The sequence below is a fragment of the Chiloscyllium plagiosum genome, unplaced genomic scaffold (genome assembly GCF_037043375.1).
Source record: "Chiloscyllium plagiosum isolate Xiang-an unplaced genomic scaffold, Cpla_swu_hap1 HiC_scaffold_17, whole genome shotgun sequence".
NCBI lineage: Eukaryota > Metazoa > Chordata > Chondrichthyes > Orectolobiformes > Hemiscylliidae > Chiloscyllium > Chiloscyllium plagiosum.
In genome coordinates this window covers 43,242,395-43,265,120 of record NW_028270155.1, presented here as the reverse complement: position 1 = coordinate 43,265,120, position 22,726 = coordinate 43,242,395, and the positions used below count along the sequence as shown (strand labels likewise).

The 22,726-nt window shown below is 41.8% G+C and overlaps 1 protein-coding gene across 3 annotated transcripts in view; it reads right to left on the bottom strand.

The window, feature by feature from the left end:
• The window catches only part of phkb (phosphorylase kinase, beta), a 349,249-nt gene that overhangs the window by 139,951 nt on the left and 186,572 nt on the right, over window positions 1-22,726 (bottom strand). For all 3 annotated transcript variants that reach the window (XM_087995880.1, XM_043706918.2, XM_087995881.1), the window contains 3 exons: window positions 22,422-22,619; window positions 12,361-12,418; window positions 7,041-7,118 (listed from right to left, as the gene is read on the bottom strand). In XM_087995880.1, the coding sequence (XP_087852006.1) occupies window positions 7,041-7,118; window positions 12,361-12,418; window positions 22,422-22,619 (334 nt within the window). The remainder of the gene's footprint in view (window positions 1-7,040; window positions 7,119-12,360; window positions 12,419-22,421; window positions 22,620-22,726) is intronic.

Genomic DNA, 22,726 nt, shown 5'->3' with positions numbered 1-22,726 from the left:
GACAATGGGGCCAGCCAAGGAAGTCCTAGTAACGTACATTATAAGAAGCATGTGGAAGCTTTGGAAAGGGTGCAGAGGAGATTTACTAGGATGTTGCCTGGTATGGAGGGAAGGTCTTACGAGGAAAGACTGAGGAACTTGAGGCTGTTTTTGTTGGAGAGAAGAAGGTTGAGAGGTTACTTAATAGAGACATATAAGGAAATCAGAGGGTTAGATAGGGTGGAAATGTATTGCTGGAAAAGCACAGCAGGTCAGGCAGCATCCAAGGAACAGGAGAATTGACGTTTCGGGCATGAGCCCTTCTTCAGGAATGAGGAAAGTGTGCCAAGCAGGCTAAGATAATAGGTAGGGAGGAGGGACTTAGGGGAGGGGCGTTGGAAATGCGATAGGTGGAAGGAGGTTAAGGTGAGGGTGATAGGCCGGAGTGGGGGTGGGGGGCAGAGAAGTCAGGAAGAAGATTGCTGGTTAGGAAGGTGGTGCTGAGTTCGAGGGTTGGGACTGAGACAAGGTGGGGGAAGGGCAAATGAGGAAACTGGAGAAATCTGAGTTCATCCCTTGTGGTTGGAGGGTTCCTAGGCGTAAGATGAGGCGCTCTTCCTCCAGCCGTCGTGTTGCTATGGTCTGGCGATGGAGGAGTCCAAGGAGGAGTGGGAGGGGGAGTTGAAGTGTTGAGCCACGGGGTGGTTGGGTTGGTTGGTCCGGGTGTCCCAGAGGTATTCTCTGAAACGTTCCGCAAGTAGGCGGCCTGTCTCCCCAATATAGAGGAGGCCACATCGGGTGCAGCGGATGCAGTAAATGATGTGCGTGGAGGTGCAGGTTAATTTGTGGCGGATATGGAAGGATCCCTTGGGGCCTTCCACTTAGATAGGGTGGACAGGGAGAGCCTTTTTCCAAGTATGGCGACGGCAAGCACGAGGGGCATAGCTTTAAATTGACGGGTGATAGATATAGGACAGATGTCAGAGATAGTTCCTTTACTCAGAGAGTAGTAAGGGTAGGGAATGCTTTGCTTGCAACGGTCGTAGATTCGCCAACTTTAAGTACGTTTAAGTCGTCATTGGACAAGCATACAGATGTACATGGAATAGTGTAGGTTAGATGGGCTTCAGATTGGTATGACAGGTTGGCGCAACATCGAGGGCCGAAGAGCCTGCACTGCGCTATAATGCTCTAAATGTTCTATGTATTTAAGGAATGCCTCCAAGAGCAGTACACAACCTGTGCCTGAGTGAAAGAGTTGTGATAGTCAAATTAACTGAAATAGATCATGTGTATCCCAAAAGCAGTCATATTTTCCCTTCCTTTGTTTTCCACAGGATTGCATATACACTGTGCAAAAATAACACACATTACTCTCTCAGAATTACAAAGGACCCACTCTGTACTAAATTCTCAGGAGAATTCATACTCTCAACAAACAGTATTTCAATTCCATCTCAAACATCAAAAACTGTAAGTACAACAAACTTTTATCCACCCACCTCCATAACCAGCGCTCCTCAAACATTTCAGAAGATTTCCCTGGCATCGGAACCTATTCCGCCATTAGCCATGCAGATGATGCAGCTGCCACCCCCATGCTGATTGATGATGCCACTTCCGCCCCCATCATGGCCATTCCCACAACCACTTCCATCCCTCACAATTCCTCATGCATCACATGTGACATCACTTCCGCCCCTCACATCATCGCTGATGCCACATGCTCAGTGACTTCCGCCACCCCTACTGCCATTGTCACCACCACTTCCGCCCCCACCAGTGCCACTCACCTGCATTCTGCTGACATGCCCCCCATAGACCCCACTGTCACTATCCCCACCCCCCCAGAACCCCGAGGGGAACACTACCCCTGCTCATGACTCCACCCCCATTCCCCCCACCATCACACCCACTCCAATTACAGGTTCCGCCCCCACTCCCAGCTCTACACCCACACCAGATCCCTGCTCCCAGCCCTGCCGAGTTTTCACCATCCCTCCAGACCTTCCCCTCACTGTGGATGAACGATCAGTCCTCAGCAAAGGACTCACCTTCATCCCCCTCCGTCCACACATCAATGAATTTAATACACGCCGTGATGTCGAACAATTCTTCCGTCGCCTCCGCCTCTGAGCTTACTTTCACAATCAAGACTCCCGTCCACCTTCCGAGCACCCTTTTGCCCACCTCCAACACACTGTATCCACCTGGACACCCCGCGCTGGCCTATTACCTGCCCTCGACCTCTTCATTTCCAACTGCCACCGGGACATTAACCGCCTCAACCTGTCTACCTCCCTCCCCCACTCCAACCTCTCACTCTCACAACGTGCAGCCCTCCAATCCCAACCTCACCATCAAGCCAGCGGATAAAGGGGGCGCAGTGGAAGTCTGGCGCACTGACCTCTACACCACTGAAGCCAAATGTCAACTCGAGGACAACTCTTCCTACTGCCCCCTCGACCATGACCCCACCCCCCATCACCAAACCATCATCTCCCAGACCATACAGAACCTCATCACCTCAGGAGATCTCCCACCTACAGCTTCCAACCTCATAGTCCGGGAACCCCGCACTGCCTGGTTCTACCTCCTTCCCAAGATCCACAAGCCTGACCACCCTGGCCGACCCATTGTCTCAGCATGCTCCTGCCCCACTGAACTCATCTCTACCTACCTCGGCACTGTCCTATCCCCCCTAGTCCAGGAACTCCCCACCTACGTTCGAGACACCACCCAGGACCTCCACCTCCTCCAAAACTTCCGTTTCCCCGGCCCCCAACGCCTCATCTTCACCATGGATATCCAATCCCTCTACACCTCCATCCGCCATGACCAGGGCCTCCAAGCCCTCCGTTTTTTCCTCTCCAGACGTCCCTAACAGTACCCTTCCACCGATACTCTCATTCGTTTGGCCGGACTGGTCCTCACCCTTAACAATTTCTCCTTCGAATCCTCCCACTTCCTCCAGACCAAAGGGGTAGCCATGGGCACACGTATGGGCCCCAGCTATGCCTGTCTCTTTGTTAGCTACGTAGAGCAGTTGATCGTCCGTAATTACACCAGCACCACTCCCTACCTCTTCCTCCGCTACATTGATGACTGCATTGGCGCCACTTCGTGCTCCCGCGAGGAGGTTGAGCAATTCATCAACTTCACCAACACATTCCACCCTGACCTTAAATTTACCTGGACCATCTCTGACACTTCCCTCCCCTTCCTGGACCTCTCCATCTCCATTAATGACGACCGACTTGACACTGACATTTTTTACAAACCCACCGACTCCCACAGCTACCTGGATTACACCTCTTCCCACCTTACCTCTTGCAAAAATGCCATCCCGTATTCCCAATTCCTCCGCCTCCGCCTGATCTGCTCCCAGGAGGACCAGTTCCACTACAGAACACACCAGATGGCCTCCTTCTTTCGAGACCACAATTTCCCTTCCCACGTGGTTAAAGATGCCCTCCAACGTATCTCATCCACATCCCGCACCTCCGCCCTCAGACCCCACCCCTCCAACGTAACAAGGACAGAACGCCCCTGGTGCTCACCTTCCACCCTACCAACCTTCGCATAAACCAAATCATCCGCCGACATTTCCGCCACCTCCAAACAGACCCCACCACCAGGGATATATTTCCCTCCCCACCCCTTTCCGCCTTCCGCAAAGAGCATTCCCTCCGTGACTACCTGGTCAGGTCCACGCCCCCCCTACAACCAACCCTCCCATCCTGACACTTTCCCTTGCCACCGCAAGAACCGTAAAACTTGCACCCACACCTCCTCCCTCACCTCTATACAAGGCCCTAAAGGAGCCTTCCACATCCATCAAAGTTTTACTTGCACATCCACTAATATCAATCCCGATGCGGTCTCCTCTACATTGGGGAGACTGGGCGCCTCCTAGCAGAGCGCTTTAGGGAACATCTCCGGGACACCCGCACCAATCAACCACACCGCCCCATGGCCCAATATTTCAACTCCCCCTCCCACTCTGCCGAGGACATGGAGGTCCTGGGCCTCCTTCACTGCCGCTCCCTCACCATCAGACTTCTGGCGGAAGAACGCCTCATCTTCCGCCTCGGAAAACTTCAACCCCAGGGCATCAATGTGGACTTCAACAGTTTCCTCATTTCCCCTTCCCCCACCTCACCCTAGTTCTAAACTTCCAGCTTAGCACTGTCCCCATGACTTGTCCGGACTTGTCCTACCTGCCTATCTCCTTTTCCATCTATCCACTCCACCCTCTCCTCCCTGACCTATCACCTTCATCCCCTCCCCCACTCACCTATTGTAATCTATGCTACTTTCTCCTCACCCCCACCCCCCTCTAGCTTATCTCTCCACACTCCAGGCTCACTGCCTTTATTCCCGATGAAGGGCTTTTGCCCGAAACGTCGATTTCGCTGCTCCTTGGATGCTGCCTGAACTGCTGTGCTCTTCCAGCACCAATAATCCAGAATCTGGTTTCCAGCATCTGCAGTCATTGTTTTTACCTTGTTTGTGAGAGTTGAGTGCATCAGCACTTCCCTCACTGAAAACCACTTTGTTTTACTACTTGCTCCACAGATTTGACAAGAACCTCCTCAATCCAATGTGTTTTCATTTATTCATTTGAACTGAAACTAGAAAATAATGTTGATTCCCCTATTTTTGCTCTTGCAATGAATCTGCTTACTGAGTGCAGCCTCCCATTTCTTTTATGAAACTTAAACTCGTCTAATACTGTTATTTGCAACTCTCAGCACTTTTAAGTGTTAGAACAGATGGTACAGATTTATAGAGAATGCAATCAACTCTAAATGGCTTGTTGTGAAGTCAAGTGCAAGAGACATGTGTATTATGTCAAAGGTAAAATAAAATGGAAATGAGGGAAAGGAGAACATAGCAAGAAACATTATAATAAGCATAAGATAGACAAACTGGATTGAATCCACACTGCTATCTATTAATTTTCCATTACATTAAATTTGAAGAATCAAATTCTATTTTTCTGCAGCTGCACAAACTAAGAATCCCCAAATTGGGTAATATGCAATCAATTAATCACTATTTTGGATAAGTAACATAGGCAAATTTGCATTTCAAAATTCTGTTCAGCTTCTGTCAAAATAAACACTTGAGATTATTAAAAAGTGAGTTTTGTAATAAAAATACAATTTTCTGATGGCAAGTTACAGATGAGTAATCGTTTTTAGCCATGTTTACTCTTCTGTTCCAAGAAGCAGGGTATGACAATTACAGAGAAATGTCACCTCCACATAGCGTTGGTTCTTGATCAAGTATTTATATGAAAAATTTCATCATGGCTTTAAGCCAGTTTACCAATAAATAATGCATTTGCCATTTCATGTTTAACAGAATTACAAGGAGCTGTATTAATTGCTTCATATTAGCTAGTAGCTGGATTCTTTTTATCCAAAGTGAAGCTATTACGTAAGATAACACTGCTGGGAGCTCTGTTGTAACCAGACACACTAATGACCTAAATGAGCATAAATGAGCTGGAACACAACATTGTCAGATCAACATCGTAGATGTCATAATTTTCTCAGCGAGATATATTTAAGCATAACTGGGAATCTGGCAACGACAGTGAAGATCCTTTTCACCTTCTCCTGGTGAAAATGGAGCACATCACTGGGAATAACATTACTATCAAAATGATTTGACTTTCAAGATATAATATAGGGATTATAAACTGCGCAAGAAAAAGGGCCGAATTACACAATAATGATTTTAATCCACTCACCTTTCACATACTGACTTGAGTAAGCAGTACTATTAAATGTAAATAAAGCATTCTACTTATTATTCCCTCGGCTCCCCCCACCCCAGTACTATGTATTTAATTGTTCAGGTAGAATTTTACAACAAATAAGGAATTAACTCTTTCATTAAGCAATCATGAAGCTACTCAGCAAAGGACTGGGTTTTGTATTTGTGAATGATTCTCACATTTGCTTTCAATACATCAATTGGATGAAAGTTTCTTTATTCACTGGTTGTAAGAACCTGTACAATATGACATTTTTTGGTTGTTTCATTATCATTGCTTGTGTATAGACAAGTGGAACAAATGTAAGATATCCAGAATTTCACCTGATGAAATCATACTGACTGGCATAAGATAACAAAGCCTTAGTATAATGCAGTAGCTCTAGATAAATTACATTTCTGGGTAGACAAATGGAGAATTACATTTATGTCTAGACAAAAGTAAATTTCATCTGGGAGAGCATAATGCTGATACCGGTGCCATAAAGGGAGAACCGTGCTTTCTCGATTTGATAAGACAGTCAGTGAAATTAAATTGGAAATCTTGATCAGCACAATAGCAGCAGGTTTACAGTTTGCATAAAATGAGAGCTCCAGTGGTGGCAAAGTCAGAAGTGGAAGAGCAGCAATGCAGAAAATTAGGAAGAAAATTTAGTCAGATGCATTACTGTGAGGAAAGATATAACAGAAGATGGTAGCCTACCCTGCATCACCAATTGGACGGGAACACAGTCCGAGTTACATAGTCTAGCAGGTCTTGCATGAGAATGCCAGACACAATTACAACTCCATCAACTCTCACTTAAAGTACAATTATCTTTAAAAATTAGAAATTTTTCACCACTTTTCCATTGAAAAGAACTCCAAATAAATTGTATTTTTAAGATTCTGACATTTTGAAAAATCTATATCTGTCCCATATGTTATTTATGGATCATCCTGTTATAGCCACAAAGGAAGAAAGCTGAAATCCATATTGGTTTAAAAACAAAGAGCATTTTTGAGTAGGTTGAGAACTCTGCACTACATAAAACAACATTTTCAACTCATGAGACACACATAATGATCTTGTCTTATGTACATAAAGGACAATTAAGAATAATTGATTCAGTTTTAAAGTAATCTCACAGATCATTTTGCTCAAAATGTCATATCAAACGGACATTAGATTTGCTTATCATTTCCTCAATGCACATTCCAAAAACATATACAAGGAAAAGAATAAACTCCCCTTCCAGAATATGTTCATGAGGAACATAAACATGCTTCCTTACCATCGTATGACTGGAGAAGCAATGGTTCAAGGAGTGTCAAGTATTTTTTCACTTGTTCAGGTTTATCTCTAAATACCCCTGTTAAAAAAAAATCATCTTTAAGAATCAGTTCCAAAAATATGCTTACTCTCTCGTACTCTTACCAACTTATCCTTTACTAAATGCTTATATTCTTTGCATATAATTCCATACTCTTCAAGCAAGATTCAAACAAGGTATATTAAACATTAGCTATGATATCATGCTTGTTAAATATTTTTCACAGAAGATGATCAATTTTAAGTAGGAACCTGTATACAATGGTAAAAATTTAATATTCCAAATTACTTAATATTTAACGGTGAAATTATCCATTCATAGTGAAAGGAGAAAACAAAGGTATTATGTAACTTATAAGGTTAGTTTGATCTCAAACACCAATAAAACATAATATCTTTCATAATAACAACAGAATCATGTATAGATTCAACTTCACAAAACTCATATATGTGAATAATTATTTTAAAACTCCTTATTAATTAGTGAATGCAATGGCAATATGAATGAAGGATTCACTGCAATGCTGTCAAATCATGTCCATCATTCTGTTAACTATTTCAAACATCAATAGTCATAAGAAATTAATTCAGTTAATAACTTAAGCTAATTAATAAGTTAAGACAGATGATCGCATGATCAACTTACACCAGAAAGAACCTTAAATAAAAGATATATTTAATAATTAAATAATAATAATGAGACAATTCAAAAGTTATAATAACTCTTGACTCCAACTTCCCTAGCTCTTCACTATGTCTTTTGAATTTTATTTTTAATACCCAATATCTGCAAGAAACCACAAGTCCACACTACCAAAGTCTAGACAGTTGTGATCAATACAATAAAAGATAGGAAAAATGTCATGTAAACACAATAAGCAACACTTCAAAAAACTGTAGATAATAGCAGTTAAAAAGGCACTGGGATGAAGTTGAGGAAATGGTCAGGAATTGTTAAGAAATGTGGTCACACTTTGTTGTGGTAACACAGAGGGTGATTAGAACAATGCAGTTGATGCTGCATATGTGGACTTTCAAAAGGCATTGAATAAAGTACCAATTATTAAGCTTGTCAATAAAACTGACGTTTTATAAAAAGCACCACAGCAGCATGAAATTAAAATTGGTTCAGGAATAGAAAATTGAAGGTTGTATGAATACTTTTTTCGCACTGGATGAAGGTATGCAATGGCATTACCCGAAGTTCAGCACTAGGACCACTGTTGATTCTGACTTACATTCATGACTTGGACTTAAGGATACAATTTGAAATTCACAGATGGCAAGAAAATTGGAGGTGGACAAAACAGCAAGGAAGATAGGAATAGGCTTCAAGAGGACACTGACAAGCTAGTATACATATCAACCTACGTTAAATGAAATCCCCTGCTGCAATATGTGAGTTACAACTATTTTTTGTTTATTAAATATGAGCATCCTTGACAAGCTAGTATTTGTTGATCTGCTTCAATTAACCTTGATGATCTTGTGTTGCATTAGGTAAGGTACCTATTTCTAAATGAGAAGCTCCAGGCTGAAATGTCACCCAGGACATGATATCCAAGGAAGTTACATTTAAATTGTGGATAACTAAACTGAGGCTCAATTTATAAATCATTTCAACATAAGGCAACAGCAGGAGGTAAGAACAAGAAAGGTGAGGTGACAATAAATTGGAGACTTTACCATCATGTTCTCAGCTCCAGGATACAATATGCATGCAAAAGTGTTACTAAAGTTACTGAGCCTCCTTGTGGGGATGGTTGGGTCTATTGGCTGCCTAACTGTAAATCAGGTTGTGTTTGAAGCATGCGGTTCAATCCCTGTTCCTGTTGGGCTAGATTTTGGACCTGCCTTCTTGCCCCACCCATGGTGAAGGTGTTGACATCATGAATTGGAACTGCTTTCAGACAAAGAACTCAAGAAGAAGAGTTGCCCTTGAGACATTTTAGATGAAAGAATGAAGCAGGACCAGGCCTACAATTTTCAAGGGTTAAAAGAGCAAAGAGACCTCTGGTGATTTGGAGTGACAAACATTAAAAGCAAAATGACAGGGTAACACATCAGTCAATAAAGCATATGGGTTTCTGTGCTTTATAACCAGAGACACAGAGTACAGAAACTTGGAGGTTTCACTAAATCCACTAGCTTAGCTGCAGCTGGTGTTTTGTGTTCAATTTTAGATGTTATACTTTAGAAGGGATTTGGAGGGTTTTAAAAGATGTATGGGAAAGATTTACAAGAATAGTCCAGGTATGGCACATTATACTTATTCAACCAGAAGAGGAACAATCCAATTTTTTCCAGTTGAGTAGAGAAGGCAATTAAGAGATTTAACAGAGGTATTAAAAATCATGAAGCGTTTGCATACAGTAAATAAACTGTTTCTAAGGGTTGAAGGGCTGAAGGATTGATAATAATATGGCAACAATTTACAGTGAGCAGCCAAAGAACCAGAGGTGACATGAGCAAAATCTTTTTTAATGCAAGAAGTAGTTCAGATTTGAAACTGCCTGATAGTGTCATGCATACAGATTTGAAACAAAGTTCAATAAATATCTCAAGGACAAAACGTTGCAAGCAGAAGAGGAAACAACCCAGGAGTGAGACTAATCACATTGTCCATCAACAGATCTGTGCAGTTTCAGTGAGTCAAATGGCCTCGATCTTTACTAAACTAACTTCTAAGACAAGAGGAAATTCCCCAGTTTTGAATTTATTAACATTATTAATTTCACCCAGAGAATGTATTATGGCAAATTACTATAGTTTGTTTGTATTGTCATGTTGCAATACACATGTTAACTAACACATATGGAATGCTAACTAAACACTACAACCTAATTTGAGAGTCCCTTTCTTGTGGAAAAAATGCCTGTTAAATACAGATATCTGCCGAAATTTGGTATATGCACAGATCATATCAGTTTGTAATCAAAGCATTCAGTTGAGATATTTTATGCTGCTCTGTCATGTAGCCTAGCAGTTATAGTTAGTAAACTAGTCACAAGTTCAGATCTCAGCATACCAGCCTGACAAATGATCATAAAATCAAACTGATTTACTAAGGTTGTTCAGAAACAAGAAACTGCAACCCCTATCTGATCTGGCTGAGATACAATCACTCTTTATACGTGGTTAGTTTTAATGGTCACTTAAATGACACAACAAATTGCTAAACTATATATAAGGTTATAAAAAAAGAACAGCAAGCTAACTATAAAGTGGAGTCACAAGCAGTGACTCAGGCATTAGATTAAGATAACCAAAACATAGTTGATTCTGCATGAGTTCACTAGATAAACTGAAATGCATGCTGAAAAAAATTGTCCATAGAATAAATAAGCAACAATTCAAAGAAATCACTTCAGGCAGGAACATTAAATGAGTGTAACTACAAACCCTATGAAATCACAATATGGCTAACTGGTTAGAAAATGAACAATAACAAGCTGATATCAGTAGTATGTTATGAAGTATCTCGTCCAGAACATAATTTGTGCTCTTGTTTCAAGCAGAATATTATCTCAGTTGTATTCAATGTGAAACAGTACTGATCTATTATTTGAAGAAGGAATGGTATGTGATGATAAGCACCTTTAATAGAATCTGGACAACATCCAGGGATATGCTGGCAAATTGCAGACTAAAGTCGTTCCACAGAAGTGTTAAGCAATGAACATTGCCAAGAACAAAAGTGCCAGCCACCTCCGCTTGGCCTTCAAGTCCTTGAATTCTCTATCTAATGCAAGTATATTGGAGCACAATCATTGTAAGGACAGCAACATTTCATTTACGTGGTGTAACTTGGAAAGATGTCACCATATCTTGAGAAATATTTAAAAATAAATGCTTATTGTCATTTCACTTGTTATGAAGACATCCATTAGCCATTATTAGATTACTCAAACAAAATGAACAGATCTATTTACCCTAAATATTAATGATTAAAATAGGACCACAGATTGTCACAAAAAGTTGGTATTTGGCCCAGTCTGTACTGGTTTTGAAACACAGCCCACTTTGTCTCAATCCCTTCAAGGATTTATTCAATTCCTCTATGAAGGCAGGGAGTATATCAATATCCAAATTTATAGACAGGCAGGTAGTACTGAGGAAGTGGGGAGGCTGCAGAAGGCTCTAGACAGTTTGGAGGAGTGGTCCAGGAAATGGCTGATGGAATTCAATGTAAGCAAATGCGAGGTCTTGCACTTTGGAAAAAAGAATAGAAGTATGGATTACTTTCTAAACGGTGAGAAAATTCGTAAAGCCAAAGTACAGAGGGATCTGGGAGTGCTAGTTGAGGATTCTCTAAAGGCAAACATGCAGGTTGAGTTCGTGATTAAGAAAGCGAATGCAATGTTGTCAATTATCTCAAGAGGATTGGAATATAAAAGCACTGTTGTGCTACTGAGACTTTACAAAGCTCTGGTTAGGCCCCATTTGGAGTACTGTGTCCAGTTTTGGTCCCCACACCTCAGGAAGGACATACTGGCACTGGAGCGTGTCCAGCGGAGATTCACACGGACGATCCCTGGAATGGTAGATCTAACATATGAGGAACGGCTGAGGATCCTGGGATTGTATTCATTGGAGTTTAGAAGATTAAGGGGAGATCGAATAGAAACTTACAAGATAATACATGGCTTGGAGAGGGTGGACGCTAGGAAATTGTTTCCGTTAGGCGAAGAGACTAGGACCCGTGGACAAAGCCTTAGAATTAGAGGGGGTAAATTCAGAACAGAAATGCGGAGACATTTCTTCAGCCAGAGAGTGGTAGACCTGTGGAATTCATTGCCACAGAGTGCAGTGGAGGCTGGGACGCTAAATGTCTTCAAGGCAGAAATTGATAAATTCTTGATGTCACAAGGAATTAAGGGCTATGGGGAGAATGCGGGTAAGTGGAGTTGAAATGCCCATCAGCCATGATTGAATGGCGGAGTGGACTCGATGGGCCGAATGGCCTTACTTCCGCTCCTATGTCTTATGGTCTTATAAAGTCAATGGAAATGAAAAGTGAGAAAATGCTTAATGGCAATTGAATCAATAACATTATCTTTACACTATAAATCAGAGTTTAAACTATATTTGCAAATACGGGAAATAATCAATTCAACTTGTTAATTCCAAATTTTAACATTTCTCTAATCCTTGTACAGCAAATCCGGTATTTCTAATATAAATGACACATTTCTGGTCCAACATGAATCAAAAAGTGACATATTTCAGATGTTAAAGCAAAAACTGTTTTACAAACGAAATAAACTTCAAGGTGTACTCACCGTCAATGATCAAATAAATATAAAACAAAGGAAATTCACATTCAATGCCATCGAACAGCTAGAAAAGAAAAGAAAACCAATATTTTCAGTTAATGAATATTATAAACATGAGGTTTATAAGATTATGATGTTTGGTACTGTGTCTAATTTAGGGTAAATCAAAGAGCATTACATAACCTTTTCCCTGTTAAAGATTAAAGGCAAGTCCAGACTTTTAAGTCCTGCTCTGATTTGCGTTTCCAAAATGCAGCACCTCACATTTATCTAAATTAAACTCCATCTGCCACTTCTCACCCCACTGGCCCATCTGATCAAGATCCCGTTACACACTGAAGTAACCTTCTTCACTGTCCACCACACTCCAATTTTGGTGTCATCTGCAAATTTACAAACTATACCTCCTTTGTTCACATCCAAATCATTTATGTAAATGACGAAATGTGGTGCACCTGGCACCAATTCTTGTGGCACTCCACTGGTCACAGGCCTCCAGTCTGAAAAGCAATCCTCCACCATCACCCTCTGTCTTCTACTTTCAAGCCAGTTCTGTATTCAAATAGCTAGATCTCCTTGTATTCCACGAGATCTAACGTTGCTAATGAGTCTACCATGGGGAACCTTCTCAAACGCCTTATTGAAGTCCATATAAATCACGTCCACCACACTGCCCTCATCAACACTCTTTGTTACTTCTTCAAAGAAAATCAATCAACTATGTGAAACATGATTTCCCACGCACAAAGCCATGTTGACTATCCCTAATTAGTTCTTGCCTTTTCAAATACATGTAAATCCTGTCCCTCAGGATTCCTTCCAACAACTATAACTCACCGATTTATAGTTCCCTGGCTTTCCTTGCCACCTTTCTTAAATTGTGGCACCATGTTCACCAACCTCCAGTCTTCTGGCACCTCGCCTGTGACTATCGATGATACAAATATCTCAGCAAGGGGCCCAGCAATCACTTCTCTAGCTTCTCATAGCGTTCTAAGGTATACCCGATCAGCTCCTGGGGATTTATCCACTTTTATGCATTTCAAGATATCCAGCACCTCATCCTCTGTAATAGGCACATTTTTCAAGATGACACCGATGCAAAATACTGGTATCTCCCTCATCTCCTGCAGCTGCACACGTGGGCTGCCTTGAGGTGCGCTATTCTCTTCTTTGTTACTCTTTTGTCCTTAATGTATTTATAAAAAAACTCTTTGGATTCTCCTTAACCTTATTTGCCAAAGCTATCTCATGTACCCTTTTTGCCTTCTTGATTTCCCTGTTAAGTATACTCCTACTGCCTTATTCTCTTCTAAGGATTCTCTCGATCTCTGCTGTCTATCTCTGCTTCCTTCTTTTTCTTAACCAAAATCTCAATTTCTCTAGTCATCTAGCATTCCCTATACCTATCAGCCTTTCCTTTCACCCTAACAGGAACACACTGTCTCTGGATTTTCGTTACCTCATTTTGAAGGCTTCCCATTTTACAGCCATCCCTTTACCTGCGAACATCTGCCCCCAATCAGCTTTTGAAAGTTCTTGCCTAATACCGTCAAAATTAGCCTTCCTCCAATTTAGAACTTCAACTTTTAGATTTGGTCTATCCCTCGCCATCACTATTTTAAAACTAATAGAATTATGGTCGCTGGGCCCAAGGTACTCCCCCACTGACACCTCAGTCGCTTGCCCTGCCTTACTTCCAAGAGTAGATTAAGTTTTGCACCTTCTCTCGGAGGAACATCCACGTACTGAATCAGAAAAATTTCTTGTACACACTTAACAAATTCCTCTCCAAATAAACCCTTAACACTATGGCAGTCCCAGTCTATGTTTGGAAATTTAAAATTCCTGATCATAACCACCCTATTGTATTTACAAATAACTGAAATCTCCTTACAAATTTGTTTCTCAATTTCCCACTGACAATTAGAGGGTCTATAAAACAATCCCAATAAGGTGATCATCCGTTTCTTGTTTCTCAGTTCCACCCAAATAGCTTCTCTGGTTGCATTCCCAGGAATATCCTCCCTAAATACAGTAGTAATGTTATCCCTTATCAAAAGCGCCACTTCCCATCCTCTCTTGGCCCCCCACCCCACCCCTCCCCTCCCCTCCACTTTCTACCCTTCGTATACCATTGTATCCTGGAACATTAAGCTGCCAATCTTGTCCATCCCTGGGCCATATTTCTGTAATTGCTATGATATCCCAGTCCCATGTTCTTAACTATGCCCTGAGCTCATCTGCCTTCCCTGTTAGGCCTCTTGCATTGAAGTAAATGCAGTTTAATTTATCAGTCCTATCTTGTTCTCTGCTTTGTTCCTTCCTACCCTGACTGTTTGACTTGCTCCTTTTCCCAATTGTACCAGTTTCAAATTGATCTCTTTTCTCACTATTTCCCTGGGTCCCCTTCTCCCCGCCACCGCCCCTCACCTTACTAGATGAAATCCTCCTGAGCAGCTCTAGCAAATCTCCCTGCCAGTACATTAATCCCCTTCCAATTCAGGTGCAATCCATCCTTCTTATACAGGTCACTTCTACCACAGGAGAGATTCCAATTATCCAAAAATGTGAACCCTTCTTCCATTCACCAGCTCCTCAGCCACGCATTCATCTTCTCTATCCTCCTATTCCTACCCTCACTAGCTCATAGCACTGGGAGTAATCCAGATATTACTATTCTTGAGGATCTTCTTTTTAAATTCCTGCCTAACCTTTTAGAGACACTCTTCAGAATCTCATCCCTAACCCTTCCTAAGTCATTGGTTCCAATGCGTACAATTACCTCCTACTGGTCTCTCTCGCCTTTGAGAACATTCTGTACCTTCTTGGAGACACCCTTGATCCTGGCACCAGGGAGACAACAGACCATTCTGTTCCTTGGATGCTGCCTGACCTGCTGCGCTTTTCCAGCAACACATTTTCAGCTCTGATCTCCAGCAGCTGCAGTCCTCGCTTTCTCCTATTCATACTACATTCCCATGAGAGTCCATCACCCCCTACAGTTTCCAAGATAGCATACTTGTTTGAAATGGGGATAGCCATGGAAAACTCCTGCACTACCTCTCCTACCTTTTCTGGAGTTAACCCATCTATCTGACTATATCTGCAACCTTTCTCCCTTCCCATAACTGCTATCCATCCCATCCCCTAGCTCGTGTAAATCCCTCATTGCCTCTAACTGTTGCTCCAACCAATCCATTCAATTTAATAGGATTCACAACCATTATGCAAACATAATGTTAACTCTTCCTATACTCTCACATCGAACAAAAACAGCACATCACTCTACTAAAGGCCATCTTTGATCCTTCACACTCGATAGACCCAGAATATAGCACCATTGTTTTGCTCTAAAAAAAAGAGCTCCAGGCTAACTTAGTACTTACTGTTTATATTTTTAAAATTTAATCAAAAGACAGGTGTCAATGAAACATATAATCTAGAAAGAACCCACTCTAAGGCTGGGGTTGTTTTCCCTGGAGTGTCGGAGGCTGAGGGGTGACCTTATTGAGGTTTATAAAATCATGAGGAGCATGGAAAGGATAAATAGACAAGGTCTTTTCCCTGGAGTGGGGGAGTCCAGAACTAGAGGGCATAGGTTTAGGGTGTGAGGGGAAAGATATAAAAGATACCTAAGGTGAAACTTGTTTCACACCCAGGTGGGTGTGTGTATGGAATGAGTTGCAAGAAGTAGTGGTGGAGGCTGATACAATTGCAGCATTTAAAAGACATCTGGATGGGTATATGAATAGGAAGGGTTTAGACGGATATGGGTCAAGTGCTGGCAAATGGGATTCGATTGGGTTAGGATATCTGGACGGCATGGACGAGTTGGACCTAAGGGTCTGTTTCCTTGCTGTACATCTCTATGACTGTAAGTTCTGAAGTGTTCAGACTTGGAAACAATAGCAATAACATGTGTTTACAGTAGATGGACTAGTAGTCTCTGAAGTCCCAAGGTGTTGAGAATGTTAGTTTGTAATCAATTATGCTTTCAAATGTCCATTTAATTTCAAGATAGAATAACACTGAGGGCTAAAGACTAATTCATTTGTATATTTACCATATTGTAAAGCCAATATGATTTCCATTGTTGTGGAGACAGGCAGTGAGAGGGTTAGGGTTTTCTTGAAACTTTCAGTCAAGTAATCTACCAAACAGAAGCAGCTAATGGCTGAAAGTCTCGATAGTCCAATACACAGGGACACTGGCATGAATTCAAGCTGGAATTCAAAAGACCAAATTTATGAAGATTTGAGAGACACAGAGTCAAGGATAGAACACTGAATTTAAGTTCTGGGTTGAAAGGTCCACAGGCTACGAAAGGAAAGGAATGGAAGTAAGCTGTTGGGAATTAAAAATTATATGCTTTGGGCTAGGTCTGGGAAAATTAAATGACAACTTGAGGGATTGTGTAAACGATGTCAGCCATGACCCTGCTGAATGTCTGGACAGATTCAAGGGGCTGAACAGCCTACTTTTGCTATTTTTTATGGTCCATTACGTTGAAATTTGTCTTACAAGAAATGGGGAAGTTCTGTTTGAAGTTCTCTTTGGACAAGTTGAGTTAATGTGAAAATGCATGGCAGATTAAGTATAACGTGAATAAATGTGAGGTGTTCCACTTTGGTAACAAAAACAGGAAGGCTGTTTATTATCTGAGTTGCAAAAGATTGGGAAAGGGAAAAGTGCATTGAAACCTGGGTGGCCTTGTACAACAGTTGCTGAAAGCACACCTGTCAACAGGTAATGAAGGAGGCAAATGGTATGTTTGCCTTCATAGACAGGATTTGAGTACAGAGTGGGGATGTCTTGCTGCAATTGTACAGAACCTTGGGGAGACCATTTCCGGAGTACTACTGCAATTTTGGTCTCCTTATCTGAGGAGCAACATTCCAGCTATGGTGGAAGTGCAACATAGGTGAGGCAGACTGATTCCTGGGATGGCAGAACTGATGAATGAAGAAAGACTGGATACATTCAGATTTTTGTTTGAGTTTAAAACAATAATAGGGGTGGGGGGGGGGGGCATCTCCGGTTTCCTCCCACAGTCCAAACATGTGCAGGTTAGGTGAATTGGCCATGCTAAATTGCCCATAGTGTTAGGTGCAGGGGTAACTGTAGGGGAATGGGTCAGGGTGGGTTACGCTTCGGAGGGTTGGTGTGGACTTGTTGGGCCGAAGGGCCTGTTTCCACGCTGTAAGTAATCTAATCTCACGGAAACCTATAAAATTCTAATAGAACTAGACAGCAGAAATGCAAGAAGGATGTTACTAATGACTGGGGATTCCAGAACCAGGAATCACAGTCTTAGGATACAGAGTAGGCCACTTGAGAAAGAAACTGGGAGAAATTTCATCACCCAGAGTGGTGAGCCTATAGAATTCTCAGCCACAGAAAACAGTTGAGGCCAAAACATTGAATGTTTTCAAGGAGTTAGAAATCTGAGGTAGACTGGACACTTTTCATTCTGAAAAGTGGCTTTCTGGATGCATAAAATTCCTAGATCTCTCCCTTCAAGACCAGCAATGTGCAACTTGCAGCAGAATTTACGCTCCAACCCTGTATGCTAACCCAGCTGACAAAGATGAGTTCACAGAGATCTATCTTGAATGGCTCTCCCAAGGACAAAATCATCATCCTTGGCAATCAGTGGTGGAGTTGGCTATGACAGCCATCTATGGAAGGGAGCACTCAGAAACCAAGAATTTGGAAAACTGCAATGAAAACAGGCATCAATTCATAAAGCAGGATACTGCCTTTAACCACACCAAACCACTGCCTGTTAAAGAAGAACTAGATAGCGATTCTGGAAGAAACTGTCCAGCAACCAGATGAAGAGCAACAAAACCCCCGGAGGTGTTGGAATTCCACCCTAAGCCTTGAAGCGTGGTGGACCTGCCCTCATAGTAAGGCTGAACTATGTTGCTGTGTGTTTAGAGACACATGTAAGCCAGTCCATGTAAGGACAGCAGACTTCCTTCCCTAAAGGGGTTTTCACAGCAATCAGATTAGCCTAAATTCTACATTTTATTGAATTCAAATTTCATCACTGTGGGATTCATGTCTCCTGAACAGTTGCCTGGGGATGTGGATTATGAGACTGGTGTAATTAACATTATGGAACCCCTTTTTCTTCTTCATCTTTACCATCTTCAGTAGGATGTCGAAGAAAGAGAGATAACATCCTGAGGAGGGAGTTGACATAAGCTTCTGGATGGATTTGGTCTTTCTAAACTTGGGCATCTACAGAGCCACATGAAGGTGTAAGAAAAAAACTCATCAGTAAACTCCTTTTTTCTGATGATTGCACTCTCCTGGCCCACAGCAAATCAGACTGGCAATGTATACACACACAAAAATAGAACTGTGTATGCTGGAAATCAGAGAAAATTTTTTTTAAAATTGCTGGAAAAAACATAGCAGGTCTGGCAGCAGATATAACATCATTTTTGGTGCAGCTCTTCAAACTGAAAATCAGTTTAGAGAAAACAAAAGTCCTGCATCAGCCTGTTCCGCAAGATGAACACAGACATTAAGTATTGCTATCAAAAGAACTGCCATCAAACAAGTTATCCATTTGAAAGCACCATCTCATTTGTTGCACCACAGACAAGGATAATAAACTATCAAAAGCAAACAACGTATTCGGCTGCCTTCACAACAGGAAAGGAGAAACCACAGCCTCAATGTACTGTATAGACCAAATTCAAAATGTAAAATATTGTCATCCTCACTCCCTTTCTATGTGATTTCACATTATGCATCCTGTACCAATGTTATGACCACTCCCACAGTGCTTCCATCACTGCCAGCTCTACAACATCCTCAAGGTGCACATTTTTGCCATCACAATTTCTATAACTAAATGGAAGACAGGTCAAAGCAGAGATAGAGGCTTTAACCTCCAAACACCTCAAAAGAGAGGTTACAGTAGAAAGTAGAAAGGTTGCTTCAAATACATGTTCACCAATTTAGGACCTAAAAATAGTAATTTGGCAGTACAGAAAACGAGTCTTGAGCTCTTCAAAACAATTTGCATGAATATCAATCTAAATCGAAACGCTTATTTAATACGTAAGAAAAATGTGTTAACTGGTTAGCAAATGAACTCTGAGTGGAAGAGCTGCTATCATAGAGAACGCACTAACTAGATGAAGACTGAGTATACTTCAAGCTTTGTTCAAATTTAAACAAAATCAGGTTGCCTCTGATTTCTCAGGGTGTTGTCTTGACCAATGAATCAGAGAATGGCTGATCCTACATTGTTAAATTAAAACAGGTGCAAAGTACATTAATATTCTTCCTGTCCATAAAGAATATGGGCAGCACGGTGGCACAGTGGTTAGCACTGCTGCCTCACAGCGCCAGAGACCCGGGTTCAATTCCCGCCTCAGACGACTGACTGTGTGGAGTTTACACATTCTCCCAGTGTCTGCGTGGGTTTCCTCCGGGTGCTCCAGTTTCCTCCCACAGTCCAAAAATGTGCAGGTTAGGTGAATTGGCCATGCTAAATTGCCCATAGTTTTAGGGGCAGGGGTAAATGTAGGGGAATGGGTCTGGATGGGTTGCGCTTCGGCAGGTCGGTGTGGACTTGTAGGGCCGAAGGGCCTGTTTCCACACTGTAAGTAATCTAATCTAATCTAAGTAATCTAATCTAATAGGTTCCAATGTATTTTTATATATATAACTTCCATTGTGCACAGATGTGCCACACTATGAGCCAGACTGATTATCTTAGTTTGGTTGTTAGCATAATTTGTAACACAGTTGGGATTACTTAACAAAAATTTTCCAATTGCAGAAAATCATTTAATGTTCGAGACTGTGCTTTGAGTTTTACAAGCATGAAATGAATGGGCACGATCAGTCCCTTGCCTGTTGTGAACAGTAAAAGTGACATGTGGTTTGATATGATCCATCAGTCTTTGGTGCATAGTATTATGTCAACACTGAAATCCATTTGCCATGTGACTCAACTGCATGCAAGTCACTGTATCTTTTTGGGTTTACAGCAGCAGCTGTTACTGATGGACATCACCTGTGTTGCTGCTGCACAATAGCAATGCGAAATAGTCAGTTTCATCTCTTGCTCAAAGTTTGGAGATACCTTGTCAGAGGTAGACTGGCCATTTTCAAGAACTGAAAATAGACCCTTGGGCTCATTCATGAGTTTGTGTGATATCCAGTGTGATATGGTCTGACCTACGTAGCCATCATACAGTCATGCAGCACGGAAACAGGCCCTTTGGTTCAACTTGTCCAAACCGACCAGACATCTAGTCCCATTTGCCAGCATTTGGCCTATACCCCCCAAAACCCTTCCTATTCATGTACCTATCCACATGTCTTTTAAATGCTGTTATTGTATCTGTCTCCACCACCTCCTCTGGCAATTTGTTCCATATACACACCACCCTCTGCCCCTCTTAAATATTTCCCCTCTCACTTTAAAACTATGTCCTCTAATTTTGGACTCACTTCCTCTAGGAAAAAGACCTTGGCTATTCACCCCATCCATGCCCCTCATGATTTTATCTACCTCTGTAAAGGTCACCCCTCAGACTCTGACACTTCAGAGATAAAAGCCCCATTCTTTTCAGCCTCTCCCTATAGTCAAACCCTCCATTCCCAGCAACATCCTTGTCAATTTTTTTCTGAACTCTTTCAAGTTTAACAAATGGTGACCTTATAGAAGTTCATAAAATCATGAGGGATATAGATAAGTTGAATGGCAGGTGACTTTTTCCTGAGGTGGGGCATGTCAAGACTAGTGGGGCATATCTTTAAGCTGAGAAGAGAAAGATTTTGAAGTAACACGAGGCTACATTTTTTAAACACAAGACGAGTGGTCAGTGCGTGGAATAAACTTCCTGAGGAAGTGGTGGATGCGGGTACAGTTACAACGTTGAAAAGATATTCGGATAAGTACATGAATAATAAATGTTTGGAGGGATATAGGCCAAGCGCGGGCAGGTGGGACTGGATTGGGATTATGGTCGAAATGGATTGGTTGGACTGAAGAGTATGTTTCCGTGCTGTACAACTCCACGACTCTGTAACATCTTTCCTACGTCAGGGACACCAGAATTAAATACAGTATTCCAAAAATGGCCTAACCAATGATGTGTATATCTGCAACATTACATCTCAATTCCTATACTCACTGACCAATGAAGGCTAGTGCGCCAAACGCCTTCTTCATCACCCCGTCTACTTGCGGCCGCACTTAGAAGGGATATGCACCTGCACTCCTAGGTCTCTCTGTTTGGCAACGCTCTCCAGGGCACTACCATTAGCTCTATAAGTCCTGTCCTGTTCACCTTACCAAAATGCAAAGCCTCACATTTATCTAAATTAAACTTCATCTGCAACTCCTCAGTCCATTGGCCCATCTGATCAAGATCCTGTTGTACTCTGAGACAACCTTCTTCACTATTCACTACAACTTCAATTTTATCTAATAGAATGGCTTTGATACAGCTTTTATTTAAACATCAAGCTTACGTGGTGAAGGAGCTTAGACCACATTAATGAGGTTGTTGATGTGGCTAATCTCATCGTGCATGAAACTGTAGGAGTCTTGATGCATATATTGCTCAGTGAATGTAGGCTTGTGACAGCTAGTAGGAAAGAATCCACTTGAAGATTTCTCAACCAGTTTGACAAGGAAAGGAAGCTTTCCCTTTACCTTGATATTCTTGTGAATTGCCCTGTTCAGTGCCAGATGAAATACTTCAGTAATACTTTTTTTTTCAAAATAACTCAGCAAAATAGCATTTATTAGAATTTTTAGATTAGATTACTCACAGTGTGGAAACAGGCCCTTCGGCCCAACAAGTCCACACCGACCCGCCAAAGTGCAACCCACCCAGACCCATTCCCCTACATTTACCCCTGCCCCGAACACTACGGGCAATTTAGCATGGCCAATTTACCTAATCTGCATGTTTTTGGACTGTGGGAGGAAACCGGAACACCCGGAGGAAACCCACGCAGACACGGGGAGAATGTGCAAACTCCACACAGAGTGTTTTAGGAAAATGATAACTTATCCGAAATACCTTGATTTCTGCCGGTTTATAGTAACGCCGTGAATGGTCCTCCAATCCTGTCCTGTATCCATCTCTTAAGAAGCGTTTCAATCCATATTTTCCATTCAGTTTACGAACAACTTTCTCAAGAGTTTGATCAAACAAGGCATCATCATCCACTGCAAATGCAGGGTAACTTATACACGGCAGCAAAGCAGCATCTGTATTCTGGAAAAATATCATAGGATATAATTAAACATTTTATTTGGTTGCCCAGCAGCAATGTACTTTACTTGATTCAAAATGACAAATGATATGTTAAAAAAAAGCAATAA